The sequence below is a fragment of the Salvelinus sp. IW2-2015 genome, linkage group LG18 (genome assembly GCF_002910315.2).
Source record: "Salvelinus sp. IW2-2015 linkage group LG18, ASM291031v2, whole genome shotgun sequence".
In the NCBI taxonomy this organism is placed as follows: domain Eukaryota; kingdom Metazoa; phylum Chordata; class Actinopteri; order Salmoniformes; family Salmonidae; genus Salvelinus; species Salvelinus sp. IW2-2015.
In genome coordinates, this window is record NC_036858.1 from 49085034 (window position 1) to 49102680 (window position 17647).

At 40.5% G+C, this 17647-nt stretch overlaps 1 protein-coding gene across 2 annotated transcripts in view; it reads left to right on the forward strand.

Annotated features, from left to right (window-relative positions):
- lrmda (leucine rich melanocyte differentiation associated) overlaps nucleotides 1-17647 on the forward strand; it is a 416827-nt gene that overhangs the window by 375748 nt on the left and 23432 nt on the right. For both annotated transcript variants that reach the window (XM_070448563.1, XM_070448562.1), the window contains exon 6: nucleotides 5349-5433. In XM_070448563.1, the coding sequence (XP_070304664.1) occupies nucleotides 5349-5433 (85 nt within the window). The remainder of the gene's footprint in view (nucleotides 1-5348; nucleotides 5434-17647) is intronic.

The following is a 17647-nucleotide window of genomic DNA, read 5'->3' on the forward strand; positions in this document are numbered from 1 at the left end:
AGCCCTCCCTATCACAACACCACGCGCCACCGCCGTACCGAACACTTAATAACAGTTCTCCCTCTTACCCACCCCCCCCACTACTCCCCCGCCTCCCCCATTCACTTTACTCTAGACATGACCGTACAGGGGATGAGAAAGCTGCTTGGCCTCTGATGATGGGAGTCCCTAATGGAACCACCTTCATGGAGAAGGACTAGAATCTGAACACAGCTGTTATTCAGGGCCCTCTCTCTCTCTCTCTATTCATCTATGTCCTATATCTCTTCTCGTTACTCTCTTTTCTCTCCCTCTTCGTTTTCTGTTGCTTTCTTTTTACCCCCATTTCTCTAGCTCTCTATCCTTCTCTCTCTTCCCCTCTCCCTCCCTCTGTCTTTAAAAGGGCTGGCCGACCAGGCCAGTCTTTGTTGATCACAAGCCTTAAGATTTTACACAAACATAATCAAAAGCCAAGGGTTGGCTCATACTGTAAGGCCCACTGGACTCTATTCATTTAGTAGGGTCACTGCTCAGTGCTCACAGATGCTTAACATTTACCGCTGACGACCCACACACGGTCTGCATTGATTTAAAATAGAAACGAATGGCAGCTGTTTAAAATGACATCTATCCATTACATGTTTTTGAATGTGTTTTGACTCAGTGTCGTAAGTCATAACTGTGTATGTGAATACCAATAGTCCCTGTTAGCTACATTGAGAGTAGGCCTTCATCGGCCCATGGCAAACTGGAATAATAAAATGCTGCATATTCAGATCATAAATGAGCTTCAAAGAAATGAGAACTGTATGGATTGAAGAGGAGCCTGGATCACATGCTCAATTGAGCCGCGTAAAAGAACGAAACAGGGAGGGAGGGGAAGATGGGGGTGTTTGATCAGTTGACGTGGCATGGTGGGAGGGAGGGGATCAAGGCAACGCTCTGATGTTGACAGGGGGCTATTTTGGGGGGCAGCGCCTGATTGACGTCCCTGCCGACCCGTAAGGAGGAGCGACCCCAGAACATTGCTTCCTATCCAACCTCTACCCCAACGCCCCCTCCCCCACCCCTCTCAGTCTGTGGGTGGTGCTGGTAATAACGTGGCTGGTTGGAAGATTAATTGTGGACAAGCAGCAGGATTAGGAGGGTCTTTGTGGGGCCAGGGGAGGAACAGGGGAGGGCCAGAGTCTGTGATCTCTCAGGCAGGACAGGAAATAAACCAGACAGGCAGGTCGCTCTGGGGCTCAATGGGCTGCCTCTCAGGCCATAGAATCAGAACTGGGTAGAACGGACATTCACATTCACTCTTATTCACTCCTATTCAAATCAATGGTTTATTGTTCTATTGGTTGTAATTCTATGTCTAGGACACAGACCTATTATGTAGTCAGAGCCCAATGACTGGGGGATGTTAGGATACTGCTGACACATTGAAGAGGAAAGGCAGACCTCCAGTACTGTTTAAATACTACCTCAAATAGTTGTTAGATATGGTACAGTAGAATACTACCTCAAATAGTTGTTAGATATGGTACAGTAGAATACTACCTCAAATAGTTGTTAGGATATGGTACAGTAGATACTACCTCAAATAGTTGTTAGATATGGTACAGTAGAATACTACCTCAAATAGTTGTTAGATATGGTACAGTAGAATACTACCTCAAAAGTTTGTTAGATATGGTGCAGTAGAATACTACCTCACATATTAGTTGTTAGATTATGGTACAGTAGAATACTACCTCAAATAGTTGTTAGATATGGTACAGTAAATACTACCTCAAAAAGTTGTTAGATATGGTACAGTAGAATACTACCTCAAATAGTTGTTAGATATGTGCAGTAGAATACTACCTCAAATAGTTGTTAGATATGGTAGCAGTAGAATACTACCTCAAATAGTTGTTAGATATGGTACAGTAGAATACTACCTCAAATAGTTGTTAGATATGTGGCAGTAGAATACTACCTCAAATAGTTGTTTAGACTATGGTACAGTAGAATACTACCTCAAATAGTTGTTAGATATGGTACAGTAGAATACTACCTCAAATAGTTGTTAGATATGGTACAGTAGAATACTACCTCAAATAGTTGTTTAGATATGGTGCAGTAGAATACTACCGTCATAATAGTTGTTAGATATTTGGTACAGTAGAATACTACCTCAAATAGTTGTTAGCATATGGTACATGTAGAATACTACCTCAAATAGTTGTTAGATATGGTGCAGTAGAATACTACCTCAAATAGTTGTTAGATATGTACAGTAGTGAATACTACCTCAAATAGTTGTTAGATATGGTGCAGTAGAATACTACCTCAAATAGTTGTTAGATATGGTACCAGTAGAAATACTACCTCAAATGTTGTTTTAGATATTGGTGCAGTAGAATACTACCTCTAAATAGTTGTTAGATATGGTGCAGTAGAATACTACCTCAAATTAGTTGTTTAGATATGGCTAACAGTAGAATACTACCTCAAAATAGTTGTTAGATATGGTGCAGTTAGAATACTACCTCAAATAGTTGTTTAGATATGGTACAGTAGAATACTACCTCAAAAGTTGTTAGATATGGTACAGTAGAATACTACCTCAAATAGTTGTTAGATATGGTAGCAGTAGAATACTACCTCAAATAGTTGTTAGATATTGGTACAGTAGATACTACCTTCAAATAGTTGTTAGATATGGTACAGTAGAATACTACCTCAAATAGTTGTTAGATATGGTACAGTAGAATACTACCTCATAAATTAGTTGTTTAGATATGGTGTCAGTAGAATACTACCTCAAATAGTTGTTAGATATGGTCAGTAGAATACTACCTCAAAGTATGTGTTAAGATATGGTACATAGAATACTACCTCAAATAGTTGTTAGATTTATGGTGCAGTAGTAATACTACCTCAAATAGTTGTTAGATATTATACAGTAGAATACTCCCAAATAGTTGTTAGATATGGTTGTCAGTCGAATACTACCTCAAATAGTTGTTAGATATGGTACAGTAGAATACTACCTCAAATAGTTGTTAAGATCATGGCTACAGTAGAATACTACCTCAAATAGTGTGTTAGATATGGTACAGTAGAATACTACCTCAAAATAGTTGTTAGATATGGTACAGTAGTAATACTACCTCAAATATGTTTAGATATGGTCTACAGTAGAATACTACCTCAAATAGTGTAGATATGGTGCAGTAGAATACTACCTCAAATAGTTGTTAAGATATGGTGCAGTAGAATACTACCTCAAATAGTTGTTAGATATGGTGCAGTAGAATACTACCTCAAATAGTTGTTAGATATGGTGCAGTAGAATACCACCTTAAATAGAGTGTTTACCTACCTATTTTGGAAAAAAGGATTGATAATATGAGGACTTACTTTACTCACAGCGGACGGTGACCAGTGTTTACTCACTACATCACTGGTTGTAAGATATAGTACTGTAAAAAATATATAAAATACTGCCTTAAATAGCTATAACACCCAAAAAACTGACCTCGAAGTGAAGTTTGAAGTATTATGTGGACAGGATATTTTGTAATTCTAATTCGCTCATCTACCAGTAAGTTATTGCACCCAGAACTCGTTGATATCATTTTGTCTGGAACTCTTCTTCTAGTAATATATAAAGCATGTGCTCACCAGCCCAGGCCAGCCTATGTACTGTAATGTCCTTCAGAGATCCTATCTGAAAGCACATTATGGGATCATTTTCAATTTACACCGCCAATGAAGAATATGTTTTCATTTAGCGTTGTCCACCTCTCTTGTTTCTCAAGGTTGTGCGTGGGGGCTGTAGACTAGGGAAACAACCACACAAGGGGAGAAATAGCAGCACTAAACCATCTCTAATATGTATTTGTCACATTGGTGTTTTGCTATGATTAAAAGCCCAGTGAATTCCTTCCTGCAGGAGAGGAAAGGAGGGTATTTCTGCAAAGGCATCAGATAGCAACATGTCAAGATAAACTGCCTGTTGAAACAGCTAAAAGTCCAGGGAACAGAAGACAAATAAAACAGGATGTTTAGGTCTTTCGCACCAAAAAACAAATAAACACTTTTGACCTGTTCAAACACACTCACTCTGAATATCAGTATAGTTTCTGTTGTCTAAACTCTGGGCCTTGCTGGTGGCCGTTCTGTTCTTGGGAGTAAATTTAACGTCCAACCAACCAATGTATTTTCAGTAGGTACAGTTGGGAAATGTAGACTGTCACCACAGGGTTGGGTAGGTTACTTTGTAAATGCAATCCGTTACAGTTACTAGTTACCTGTTCAACATTGTAATCAGTATTTTTGGATTACCCAAACTCAGTAATGTAATCTGATTACATTCAGTTACTTTTAGATCACTTTCCCCTTAAGAGGCATTAGAAGAAGACAAAAATGTATGTTACCAATTGAACGACATCAATTGCAGGATAAATCAATGTTAAAGTTTACGTAGCTGGCCATATATGGATGTTATATTTTACTTTATGGGTTGGATATGTAGGCCATCGCTTTCTACTACATATAATAATATGATTAAATTATATCTTTACATTAAAAACCAAATTCTATCAGAATTCCAGTCATTCCAATAAATGTTATACCTCTTTACATGTGATTTACAACGGATTACATTTACCTTTTTTGTGTGTAATCTGTTATTCCCCAACCCTGGTCACCACATAGACCTACATCACACTGAGTTACACAGTCTTTCCAAGAACACACCTAGTGTAAAAGAGCTGAGAACTCAAGAATCAGTGGATGTAAGTCTGAAACCTGAAAGCCAGTAGCAGAGAACGTTGGAGAGTCAGAGTGGTGGTGTCATGCCACCTGTTGGTGTGTAGTCAGATAGCAGTAGTAGTGTGTTAGTTAGGGCTAGGGTTAGAGGGGCTGTGGTTCATAGTGTGTGGTGTCTGCCCTTGGTTTGACCCCTACAGCAGGTCATGGCTCAGTAGTCATGAGGCCTTCCCCCATATAGACCCCCTCTAACAGGCCAGGAGGGGGACAAACCATCAAAGCCAGGGTCGTAGCGCCTACCTCTCCATAACAAAGTAATGAAACCTGCCCTGGCCCGGCGCTCCTTCCCTTCATCTGCGATAAAACAAGAATGGAGCTCCAACATTTCCTGTCTCGCTTCAATAGAATTTATGGCACTCGGACAATCAGTCACGCCAATGAAATCGCTCAACCCTTCTCTACTTCTGCATCTCTCCCTTTTTCTCTCTCCTTTCTCTTTCTCTCACTCTCTGCATCTCTTTCTCTCTCTCTATCAATGAATTTGTTTGATAGCTGAGGACATGTTTTTTCTTTTACACTCTAAATAGTAAAGTGTGTCTGTGTGTGTTTCGTTTCCCCAGGCCCCAGGTGACCCCAGGTCTGAGTGTTCCTCTATGCCCTACACCCCTCTACCCAGAGGCTCTAGAGACGGCAAGAACCACAAAGGTAAAGATTACACTCCCTTATGAGCCCTCTCTAGTCCTCACTCACATCAGATTTATTAGAGGGGGCATATACAATGTGGGTATATATATATATATATATATATATATATATATATATATATATATATATATATATACACACAAAGTACCAGTCACACAGTACCAGTCAAAAGTTTGTCCACACCTACTCATTTAAGGGTTTTTCTTTATTGTTACTATTTTCTACATTGTAGAATAGTGAAGAGATCGAAACTATGAAATAACACATATGGAATAATGTAGTAACCAAGAAAGTGTTAAACAAATCAAATCAAACCATCTCAATTGTGTTGAGGTTGGGTGATTGTGGAGGCCAGGTCATCTGATGCAGCACTCCATCACTCTCCTTGGTCAAATAGCCCTTATACAGCCTGGAGGTGTGTTGGGTCATTGTTCTGTTGAAAAACGAATTATAGTCCCACGAAGCACAAACCAGATGGGATGGCGTATCGCTGCAGAATGCTGTGGCAGCCATGCTGGTTAAGTTTGCCTTGAATTCTAAATAAATCACCCCCACATCTCCTCCTCCATGCTTCACGGTGGGAACCACACATGCGGAGATCATCCGTCCACCAACTCTGCATCCCACAAAGACTTCTGCATTGAAATAAAAAATGTCACATTTTCAGACAAAAGGACAGATTTCCACCGGTCTAATGTCCATTGCTCGTTTTTCTTGGCCCAAGCAAGTCTCCTATTATTGGTGTCCTTTAGTAGTGGTTTCTTTGCAGCAATTCGACAATTTGATGAACAGTTGATGTTGAGATGTGTCTGTTACTTGAACTCTGTGAAGCATTTATTTGGGCTGAAATCTGAGGTACAGTTAACTCTAATGAACTTCTCCTCCGCAGCAGAGGCAACTCTGGGTCTTTCCTGTGGTGATCCTCATGAGAGCCAGTTTCATCATAGCGCTTGATGTTTTTTCAGATTGACTGACCTTTGTGTCTTAAAGTAATGATGGACTGTAATTTGTCTTTGCTTATTTGAGCTGTTCTTGCCATAATATGGACTTGGTCTTTTACCAAATAGGGCTATCTTCTTTATACCCCCCCTACCTTGTCACAACATAACTGTTTGGCTCAAACGAATTAAGAAGGAAATCATTTCCACAAATTAACTTTTAACAAGGCACACCTGTTAATAGAAATGCATTCCAGGTGACTACCTAATGAAGCTTGTTGAGAGAWTGCCAAGAGTGTGCAAAGCTGTCATCAAGGCAAAGGGTGGCTACTTTGAAGAATCTTAAATATAAAATATATTTTGATTTGTTTAACACTTTTTTTGGTTACTACATGATTCCATTTGTGTTTTTTAATAGTTTTAATGTCTTCACTAGTATTCTACAATGTAGATAATAGTAAAAAATTAAGAAAAACCCTGGAATGAGTAGGTGTGTCCAAACTTTTAACTGGTATATTATATATACACAATAAACGTGTACATCAAATTTATAAAACCAAGGTCAGGATGATCTCACATCCCCACTCTCTGATCCACACACTCATCAGACATATCAGAGAATAAGATAGCTGAACAAAATATGAACAACATATTCACAATAAATCCAGGCGCCCGAGTGTCGCAGCAGTCTAAAACACTGCATCTCAGAGGTGTCACTGCAGTACCTGGTTCGAATCCAGGCTGCATCACATCCGGCTGTGATTGGGAGTCCCATAGGGCGGCGCACAATTGGCCCAGCGTCGTCTGGGGTTGGCCGCCATTGTATATAAGATTTTGTTCTTAACTGACTTGCCTAGTTAAATAAAGGTTAAGTAAAATAAATAAAAATAAAATAACAGCCATTGTCTTTATGGGTTCCTTAAAGGGTAAGCTCTTTGATAATATATATGAATATGCATGTTTTTCTTCTTATTGATTAACCGTAGTGAGAGAATAGTGGACTTGAGATTCATCTGGGATCATAATAGTGAATAATGGTCAATCTTCCCTCAGCTCATGTTTTTGAGTAGTTGATTGATCCTGAAATGTATCTAGGTTTTGGTTCTGATTTTGATTCTGATTTGAGGGTGTGTATATGTGAACCATCAATGATGAAATGTTGATGCTAGTCATTGTTTAGGCCTTATTCTGATCTAATGTGTGAAAGAGATGACATGCTGTACCTCTGTACAGTATAGATCAAACACATATTTTTCTCATCATCATAAATCTATTTCTAAAGTTGCCCCAGTTTTAGCAGAAAATATATGTATTATAATATATTAATGAGAAGCATTTGTTATACAATTGCATTAATATCAAATGCATACATTTTATATGCATCTTTCTTACTGTAAATTATTCTAATAGCATCATTTAAAGTGTATAGGAACAGACATATTCTATTTTATTCTATTGTGTTGAATTGTATTATATTCTTAACTAAATGCACTGGTACATTCCTCTGTGTTGCTTGTCTCCCTCCACCACCACTTTGTTAGCTAGCTGCAGTAAGGCAGTCACTGTGCTGGCCAGGCTTGTAGTAGAAAGAAAAGGTGTCCGGTTCTTTGTGTCTGTAGCGATGTTGTGTGAGTGGCCCTGAGGCCATTTTACCGGACCACACAGCAGGGCAGCAGGTTTAAACATGAGACATTCATCATGCTCTTTGTCTTCGCCATGCAAAACACTGCCGCTGTGATGCGCCCGACGCCATGGCAGCCAGCTCAAGAGGTCAACATTGAGCACCTCACACACATGGGGTCGCACACACACGCATGCACACACACACGTACTCACACACACCCCTCCTCCCGTCCAGTGCCAAGGACAGATCTATTTCACAGTGGCTGACCAGCAGCTTTCCATGTGATGTAGGAAGAGGGACAGAGACAGTCCCAAATGGCACCCTATTCCTTTTATAGTGCACTACGTTTGACCAGGGCCCATAGGGACTAGGGTGCCATTTGGGACACAACCAGAGAGACCCTGTGCTTTGTCAACATCAGGCCGGCCAGGGAACAGTCCATTAAAAGGTGAGGGGATCTGACATGTGAGATATTTCTCCCTCCTTCTTAGATCTGGGCCGTGGTGTGGTGACAGTCACCGTTTGTTATGTTTATGACGCGGGCGCTGCAGCCTTAGATAACACTGCCCTCATCTTCAAGCTTCACCTCCTCTTTATGCCCCCCGCCTCAGTCCGCCTTCAGCACGGCAGCCCACTTACTTCTCCATGCTTTTTAAACATACTGTATTAACTAAATGTGGGTGAGCCATCACGATAACTTTCTGTGCGTTCTTACCTTCTACGTACTTGCACTGTGAGATGAGGACGTTTCAGTAGAAACTGTCGCACTATGTTAACAAAACTAGTACACTAACGTCGTTATCACTGTAGAGATTTTAGTATGGTTTACTATCATTATCATAATACTATAATATTATCATTACATGTTGCTGATAAAGTTCATTATCCCTTTGAATGAATCACCATATATTTGTATCAGTTATATTTAGGTGTGGTTTGATGAACCGTGGAGCAGGGATGTCTGTTTGTGTTAGCCCCTACATGGCCCTAGTTGGTGGGATGTAGCTAGGAAATCTGACAGCCCCCTGTCTGCTGCAGAGAGAGCCTCTCCACACACACACACACACACACACACACACACACACACACACACACACACACACAACACACACACACACCACACACACACACACACACACACACACACACCTGTATAGGGGCCCCAGAGCCCAGGTGGCCACTAGTAATTACTGCAGTCTGGAGCTCTAGGGAGGGGCCAGAGCTGGCAGGTCAGTGCCCAGGGGGAGAGGGGTGGAGAGTGGGGATACTGCTCCAGGAAAAGCCCCTGTCTGGGGTGGCTGTGTGGCGGAGTCAGCCATGGACAAGACGAAAAGAGAGGAGACAAGGGAAGAAGAGGGTGGAGGGAGGGAGATGGTGGGGGGAAAGAGAGCGACACAGAAAGAAAGAAAAGAAAGAAAGAAAGAGAAAGAGAGAAAGAAAAAGATTTGGAAACATAATAGCGGAAGATAGAGGAGAGTGAGCAATGAAGGAGGAGAGGGCAAGCAAGCTAGCGACTAAAAACAAGAGGGTAGGAGACAGGGAGAAAAAAGACGGGGAGACTGTGATGTGTCTTGGAGCAGGCCAGGGTGACACAGAGTGGAGTAGTGACAGGTCTAGAGGCCTAGGGAGCAGAGTCACCACTAGAGACCTTAGGATCCTCCTCTGCTGTCAGCTCTGGTTTTAGCTGTCTGCCAGGCTGGCAGTCGGAGATTCAAAGTACTCTTCCCAACGACACCTCTAGTACGGAGCAGAGCGCTGTTTCAAAATGACTCTCACAATCAGAGTATAAGACACTTCTAATAACATTGTGGATTTGATCTCCCAAAGAGAGGCCTCAGACTAAAGTTTGTCCTCGCAACATACCTAAAATGGACAAATAACTGAAATGTTAAAGTACCTAATAATAAATACCTAAAGAGTTAGAATGGCGCATTACTCCATAATGGCTTACTGTAGTTAATAACGAATCAAGGCTGAGTTGTAATGAAACCTGTCAAACATAATGTGTGTGATGGTCTAACAACAACATTTCATTATCTGACGATATCATGTTCTCAGAGATGGTTCTAGAGTTTATTTGATAGATCTTAGTTATCTGTAAGCGTAAAATATCTACAGTACCAGTCAAATGTTTGGACACACCTACTCATTCCAGGGTTTTTCTTTATTTTTACATTGTAGAATAATAGTGAAGACATCAAAACTATGAAATAACACATATGGATCATGTAGTAACCAAAAAAGTGATAAACAAATAATATATATTATATTTGAGATTCTTCAAAGTAGCCACCCTTTGCCTTGATGACAGCTTTGCATTCTCTTGACTTTCTCTCAACCAACAACAAGCACTTATGATGCTACACATGTAATAGATATATTTCTGTACTGCACTCTACAGTTGAAATACACTGTTTTACTTCCCAGTAAAAGTTACAATTATCTACATATTTAGGCTAATATATTTCTCAGGCATCAGCCACTGCTCTTTAATGGATCAGACTGTTTGATGTGGTCCATCCTTCACAAGTGACAGGCCTAAATGAAAGGGATCCCAGTGTATAGACTGCTAAGTAAACAGAGAATAAACAAAGAGAAATGCCATGAGCCATGAAGCCTAGCTCAATGCTTTCATTCTGGGACTGCTTCCAGCTGCTTAGTATGTATGTATTTTAAATGGTACACAACTGCTATTAAAACCCCTGGAGGAAGCAAGGCTTCAAAGCCTTCAAACCCCCTCACTTACTCAGACACACAACACACACACACACACAACACACACAACACACACACCACACACACACAACACACACACACACACACAACACACACACACACAACACACACACACACACACACACACACACACACCCACTGACGACACCCATGGGAATTCTCACGCTTGCTGTACAGTTCACTTTTTTAGCCCCCGATGGGGCGATCTGTAGATATACAGTTCTCAATAAACACATGCACGCTCACAAACACACACACACGCCCCCCACACACACACACACACACTCCCTCACCACCAATAAGGGGGGGAAATGGGAACGCATCCAAACTAAGAGTAAAGTGTTATACAGTCGAAGCACAACAAATACACAAACATCTGGAAGCATTCAGAGCAGAGCAGCAGAACCATTAGGGGGAGAGTTGGGTTTTGCCAAAATGGGGAAATGATGAGGAATGGGCTGTCAGGCCGCGCTGGAGAGACAGGGGAGATGCCTGATGACAGAGCTCTGGATGAGAAGTACTGAGTGGGAGGGGGAGGGAGGAAGGGGGAAAGACAGAAAGAGAGAGAAAGATGGGTAAGATAGAGGGAGGTAAGGGGTGGAAAGGGAGAGGTGGGAGAGGGAAGAGAAAGATGGAAATAGGGGACATAGAGAGAAGGCGGGAGGGATAAGTACTGTATATTCGAGCTCAGCAAGTCCTAGAGAGGTATACACCGGCTGGTAGCTATCGCTCCCTCCTTCCCTCCACCCCTCTCTCTCTCCCTGCATTATCAGACAGCTGGATGGGATGGATCACTAATGCTTGATAAACTGATATTGTTGAGGATGGATTAGTCATTATGAAGAGGGGCCCTGGGACATTATCACTGTTTTTGCAATTTTTGTTGTTAGAGCTTATGGAACGAGACTATGATTTAGATAAAAGACCAACTCCATCTGTGCTTCACAAGCAAAGGATGATGACAACATCACTAACATTGTTAAAATACAGGCATTCATTTGAATGTGAATAGGCTGTCATGAAGTCAGTCTATTTACCACAAAATTAACTTTCAAATGAGCTCACTAATGATTTATCCTAGGTTATTTAGACTGTGTGGTAAAGTCCTTGATACAACAATCCTGTTTGTCTCCGTCATCGCCTTGCCTCAACATAAATAAATTGCTAACTTTCTATTTGATGTTTGTTTCACGACCTTAAGCAAATCTACCTAAAAAAAAACACACCTATCCCTCAGTTGATAATATTCCCTTTATCTTTGGCATAGCCTTGAGTATGGAAATGTTTGCCATAAACCTCCAGTGAGGGAAGACAGAACACTCCTGGCAGGCCCTATTAAATGTTCTGTACGTGCTCTCAGAGACGTTTACCTGCGTCTCATAATGATTGTAGCAGGACCGTTTCTCCCCTGATAAACATAATTCTTAAACTTAAAGACCAATGCTGGCCGCCACCGTTACAGAACCAAATCTGTTGTTCAAATGGGAAATATGGATACAAGCATAGAGAGTTTAACTATTCCAAGTCCACTTGTATTCCACAAGAAGTTGAGGAAGTTTGTGGATGACCTATGCTCCCCTAGGAGGAACAGTGTTGAAGTCAAGTCAATCCACTGTGTATGTCTATTGCAAGGCATACACGTACTGTAGGTTTACAGTACGCCCTACAGTATTCACTGTCTGTGTATTAGGTGCAGTATTATGAATGGCCTAAGGACTGTATGGAGGCTAAATGAATACCACACACTGGAACAGACGGGTGATTCCACGCCAGTGGGAGTGGAAAATATTTCCGATTGTTCTGGCAATTCTAACTTAGAAACTTCATTAGTACATGTTTGACATGCTTTTACATTTCTATCACAAACCCTTTTTAGAGCTACAAACTGTACATGATACAGACAACACCTTGCTGTCATTATACTCCTTATAGTGGGCTCTGTCATATGGAGTATGTCTAGAAATGAGCTTAATCAAAAAGGCTGATTTTGAGATATTTATATTCATATTTTTTATGTTGAATAAATGAATGTGAAAATGTGTATTTCAGAATCTAGACATACTCCATATGATATAAGGAGTATAATGACACCAAGGTGTTGTCTGTATCATGTACAGTTCACAAATCATAAGGTCTTACAGGAGGCTTTATAGGTCTAAAAAGGACATAAAATGGCCACTTTCATCATGATTTTCTCGTAAATGGTTTGCGATACAAATGTAAAAAGCATGTCAAACATCCTTCCTCCCAATGAAGTTTCTATGTGAGAATGTCCAGAACAATCGGAGATACCAAAAATATTTCCCTCTGTCAGTTACGTGGAATCACCCAGAACTGAACTGCCTGAACTCTCCATAAAGTTAAATATTTCTTGAGCACATGCCAATTCAGGGTAGTTCTACTTTTTGTCTTGTGTCTATTATAACCAAGTAGCTGATAAATTAAACCATGTGGATTTAGTCCTATGGAGCTCCGAGATCCTACCAACGAAACACTTTCAGAATTCTGCGTAACTGGATAATGTGTACGAAGAATGACAAGTAAACTATGTTGACTAAGGTTGCTTCTATGGGTTACACACTCTGAGACACACTGACTATACAAAGACATATGGCTTTAATCCCCAGATATGAGTTCATAAAAGCCTCTCACAAGTAATTGTCACCGGACCAAGTTTTATATCCTTGGAGGTGTTTGCCAGTTTGTGCGGCTGAAGAGGTGCTAAGGATCAGTTTTATAATGAATTAGTCTTTTGTTGCCATTAAAGATATGGATATAAAATGTGCCAATAACTCACAACACAGGGACGTAATGAGCTCTCATAAAGAAAGAGATTGCCATCATGCTTGCTTATATCCACGTGCATATTTCAACCTCCGGGCTACACTTAGATTGGATCTCTAAACTATATAATGGACGAACAGGGAGGATTACTTTTCCCAACAAAATATTGTGTAGTAATCACGTTCGCTTTGTGATGCCGTGTACCCTCATATGCTTTTGGTTTCCAAAACTAGTTTATGTAGGTTAATATGTTTTAATGATCTGGAGTCGGCTTGTAGGATAATTTCTTTAGGTCAACAACTGGTAAACATGTTCTCAGGTTAAGGTAATAGGTCATGTGTCTGTTCTTGTGCGGTGAGAATCATGTTGGTATTACTATTACATTTAGGTTTGTTTTTCATTCAGTTTGAAGACATTGTCTCCTTTCTATTTTGAATTGAACATACATTTTTTACTTGGAAATACGTTACATTAGGTCCTACAAGTGTTCTGTGTCTTACAGCCTCAGGCACACAGCGAGCAGCTGCCAGCCATGTATATCTGCTCTTCCTCTGTGATGCGCGGCTCTGTTGCCTTTATCAGAGGGAGATGATGTGATGTTATTCTTCCCAGGAGTGGATTGGCTCTGCAACATGAATAGCCATTAGTGCAGGGCTATGGAGATGGATGAGATGAGGGAAAGCGAGGGAGAGCGAAGGGGAACCGGGCCCTGAAATCCCTCACCGCATGTCTAAAACACACCATACTCCTCTGTCCTCTCCTCTTCTCGCTGGGAGAAATGATGATGAGAGCTCATTTTTGGAGGCAGGCCCTGAATATCCCTGTTATTATTATAGAGAACTGGAACACACTGGGGTTGCGTACCAAATGGCACCCTAGTCTCTATGTAGTGCATTACTTTTGACCAGGGCCCATATGGCTCCGGTCAAAAGTAGTGCACAATATACAGTGCCTTCAGAAAGTATCTACACCCCCTGCCCTTTTCCACATTTTGTTGTGTTACAGCCTGAATTGTATTGTAAATAAGAATAGAATATGTTTCTAAACACTTCCACAGTAATGTGGATGCTACCATGACTACGGATAATCCTGACTGAATCGTGAATAATGATGAGTGAGAAAGTTACAGATGCACAAATACCATACCCCCAAGACATGCAAACCTCTCACCATTACAATAACAGGGGAGGGTAGCATTTTGGGGGGGGGGGTATGATATTTGTGCATTTTTGGGGCGTACTGTATTACTTTTGGTTCCCTAATTCCTAGAGGAAAACCAGACACGGGGAGATGAATTCACCTTTCAGCAGGACAATAACCTAAAACACAAGGCCAAATCTACACTGGAGTTTCTTACCAAAAAGTCAGTTAATGTTCCTGAGTGGCCGAGTTACAGTTTTGTCTTAAATCTGCTTGAAAATCTATGGCAAGACCTGAAAATTGTTGTCTTGCAATGATCAACACCCAATTTGGCAGAGCTTGAAGAATTTTGAAAAGAATGGGCAAATGTTGCACAATCCAGCTGTGGAAAGCTCTTAAGTGACTTACCCAGAAAGACTCACAGCTGTAATCGCTACCAAATGTGACTCTTACATGTATTGACTCAGGGGGTTGAATACTTACAGCTCCGGGGGAAAGTATTTGCGCCCTTTCTGATTTGTTCTATTTCTGCGTATTTGTGATACTTAATGTTATTAGATCTTCAACCAAAACCTAATATTAGATCAAGGGAACCTGAGTTTACCAATAACAAGAAAAATATAAAGTATAGAAAATCAGAAAGGGGGCAAACACTTTTCCACAGCACTGTATCTAATCAAGATACAGTATATTAGTGTTTTATGTTTCAGAAATGTTTCAGAAATGTTTGAATGTTTCTTTCACTTTGACATGACAGAGTATTTTGTGTAGATCGTTCACAAAAAAATGACAATTAAATCCATTTTAATCCCACTTTGTAACACAACAAAAGGTGTAAAAAGTCAAGGGGTGTGAATACTTTCTGAAGGCACTGTCGGGAATAGGGTGCCATTTGGGACACATCCTGGAAGTCACGGGCCGTTCTTTCTCTCTGTTAGACAGAAGGCTGGGGCTCGGCTAGATTAAAACCTTCTTAACTTCACTGACAGTTTCAACTGCTGAACTCTGCTCTAAACTGCTTTGAGAATACAGCTTTCTACCAAGTGTCATTTTCTTTCAGTTTGCAGATGGTACTCTCCTCTCTCTCTCATTCTGAATAATTCTGTTTGTGCTAGGTTCGGGGGAAATGTCAGTGACACTATTGTTTTTACCTTGCTGTTTGATGTAGTCGAAGGAGTCTCTTGAGGAGCTGAGTTCTGAAAACTGATGTTGAAAGTATACAGGTAGAACTTCAAGTGGAAAGATGACACCGTCAAGTTTTGTGTCAAGATTTTTTTGGGATTTCGTTTAAAAAATATTTAATTTAGAAGATATTTGTTTATTTTTTTCCACTTTGTGAATAATAAAAAGTTAATGTTTTTCCTTTTTGATATTTCATCTTAATAAGATGTGTTTAAGTCAAGTGGAAGATGTGTTGAATTTGTTTTGACTAAAATACTATAAACAGTTTGAGGATGGTGGCACTTAAGTTTAGAGATCAAATGAAATGTTTGATTCAAGAAACTGTTATTATTTCAACCAAGTACACCAACAAAAAATCTGAGTCCTACTGATCTCCATATGCATCTGGTGGGATAAGATAATGATCTGTACTGTATGTACAATCTTCTTTACCATTCATTGTACAGAGAGATCACCACTTCCAACAGCGGTACACAGCATATGGCTTGGCTTATGGACTTAAAGGGACATTTCAGAATGTTTCAGCTTCATTTTCATCAACCTCCTGTGGTTTCTATGTTTGGTAGTAAAACAGATAGAGGAAGATATGTGTTTCCAATGACATCATCAGTGTGCATTGTGTGATTTTTAACCAATTATGAGTTGGCATTGCCTACTAATTGTCTACTAATTGGTTGATGATGTCATTGGAAACACTTATCTTCCTGGATATTTTTTACTACAAAACATAGAAACCACAGGAGATGATGAATATGAAGTAGAACATTTTAGAAATGTTCCTTTAATACTCTCAGCAGTGTTGGAACACCAATCCTCCTAAATCTTTACCTGCTGTGACCATTACAGACAGGCCAATGTTATTTACACAAGTACAACACTCGTAAGTGTGAAACAATACCGGGCCGTCTACTGAGAAACTGTCAGGGAGATAGACAGACAAGGACATGAGTTCTTGCCAACCTAGGCCCAGGCCCAGCCCATTCTGCAATAACATCCCTCTAGTACTTCTGGATCTGATCCAATTCCCAGTATCACTGGTCAGTTTCAGTGACAGCGAATTGACAAAGCATATATCAGCCCGAATGGATAGGCCACATTGCTGTTAGAAACCAGCTCTGAAAGCAGATTGCTTACGCAAGTCAAACTATTATTCATGTTCCACTGTGATTTGTGACTGCGACCGGGGACATCTGAGATGTGGTCTAGTGTTTCCCAGCATTACTTCTAGTCCCTGCCAGAAGTTAGCTAGCGCAGGTCTGCAGCGCTTTTCTCTCCCTGGTTTGGAAACACAGGAGTCCATCAAGGTAATTTATGACAGTGGAGGCTAGCCAGATGGTTTGGATATTTTTACAGCAGGATCGATGGAGGGTCCTCCAGTTTCTCCTGTCTGAAATGGATGGCTCAGTGTGTAGTGTGAACCGCTGTAAGGGCCTTTTTACCCATCACGAAGAAGATGAAGAGTTTCTAATGTGTTAGCAGATGCTAGGTCACTTGTCACACTGGAGGGAGAGAGGGATCAGAGACCAGTGAACTCTGCTGGCATTATTAACGTCATCATACAGCTAGGTCATTGGCAATTAATGTTTATGTAGAGTTGTTTATCACATAAAACATGCTAAGTGAACAGCCATGAGTTTGTGAGTTTGAAATGTTTAACTCTAATTTGATTTTTGTAGCCTGATTTTGTTTGAATGAACTGTGAATTCATTCAGAGTTACCTTCTGTAATTCTAGATTAATGTAGTACTACTTGTCAATCACACTCACTAAACGCAAGATGAAAATATGTCTTAAATCTAATCAGGTTAGCA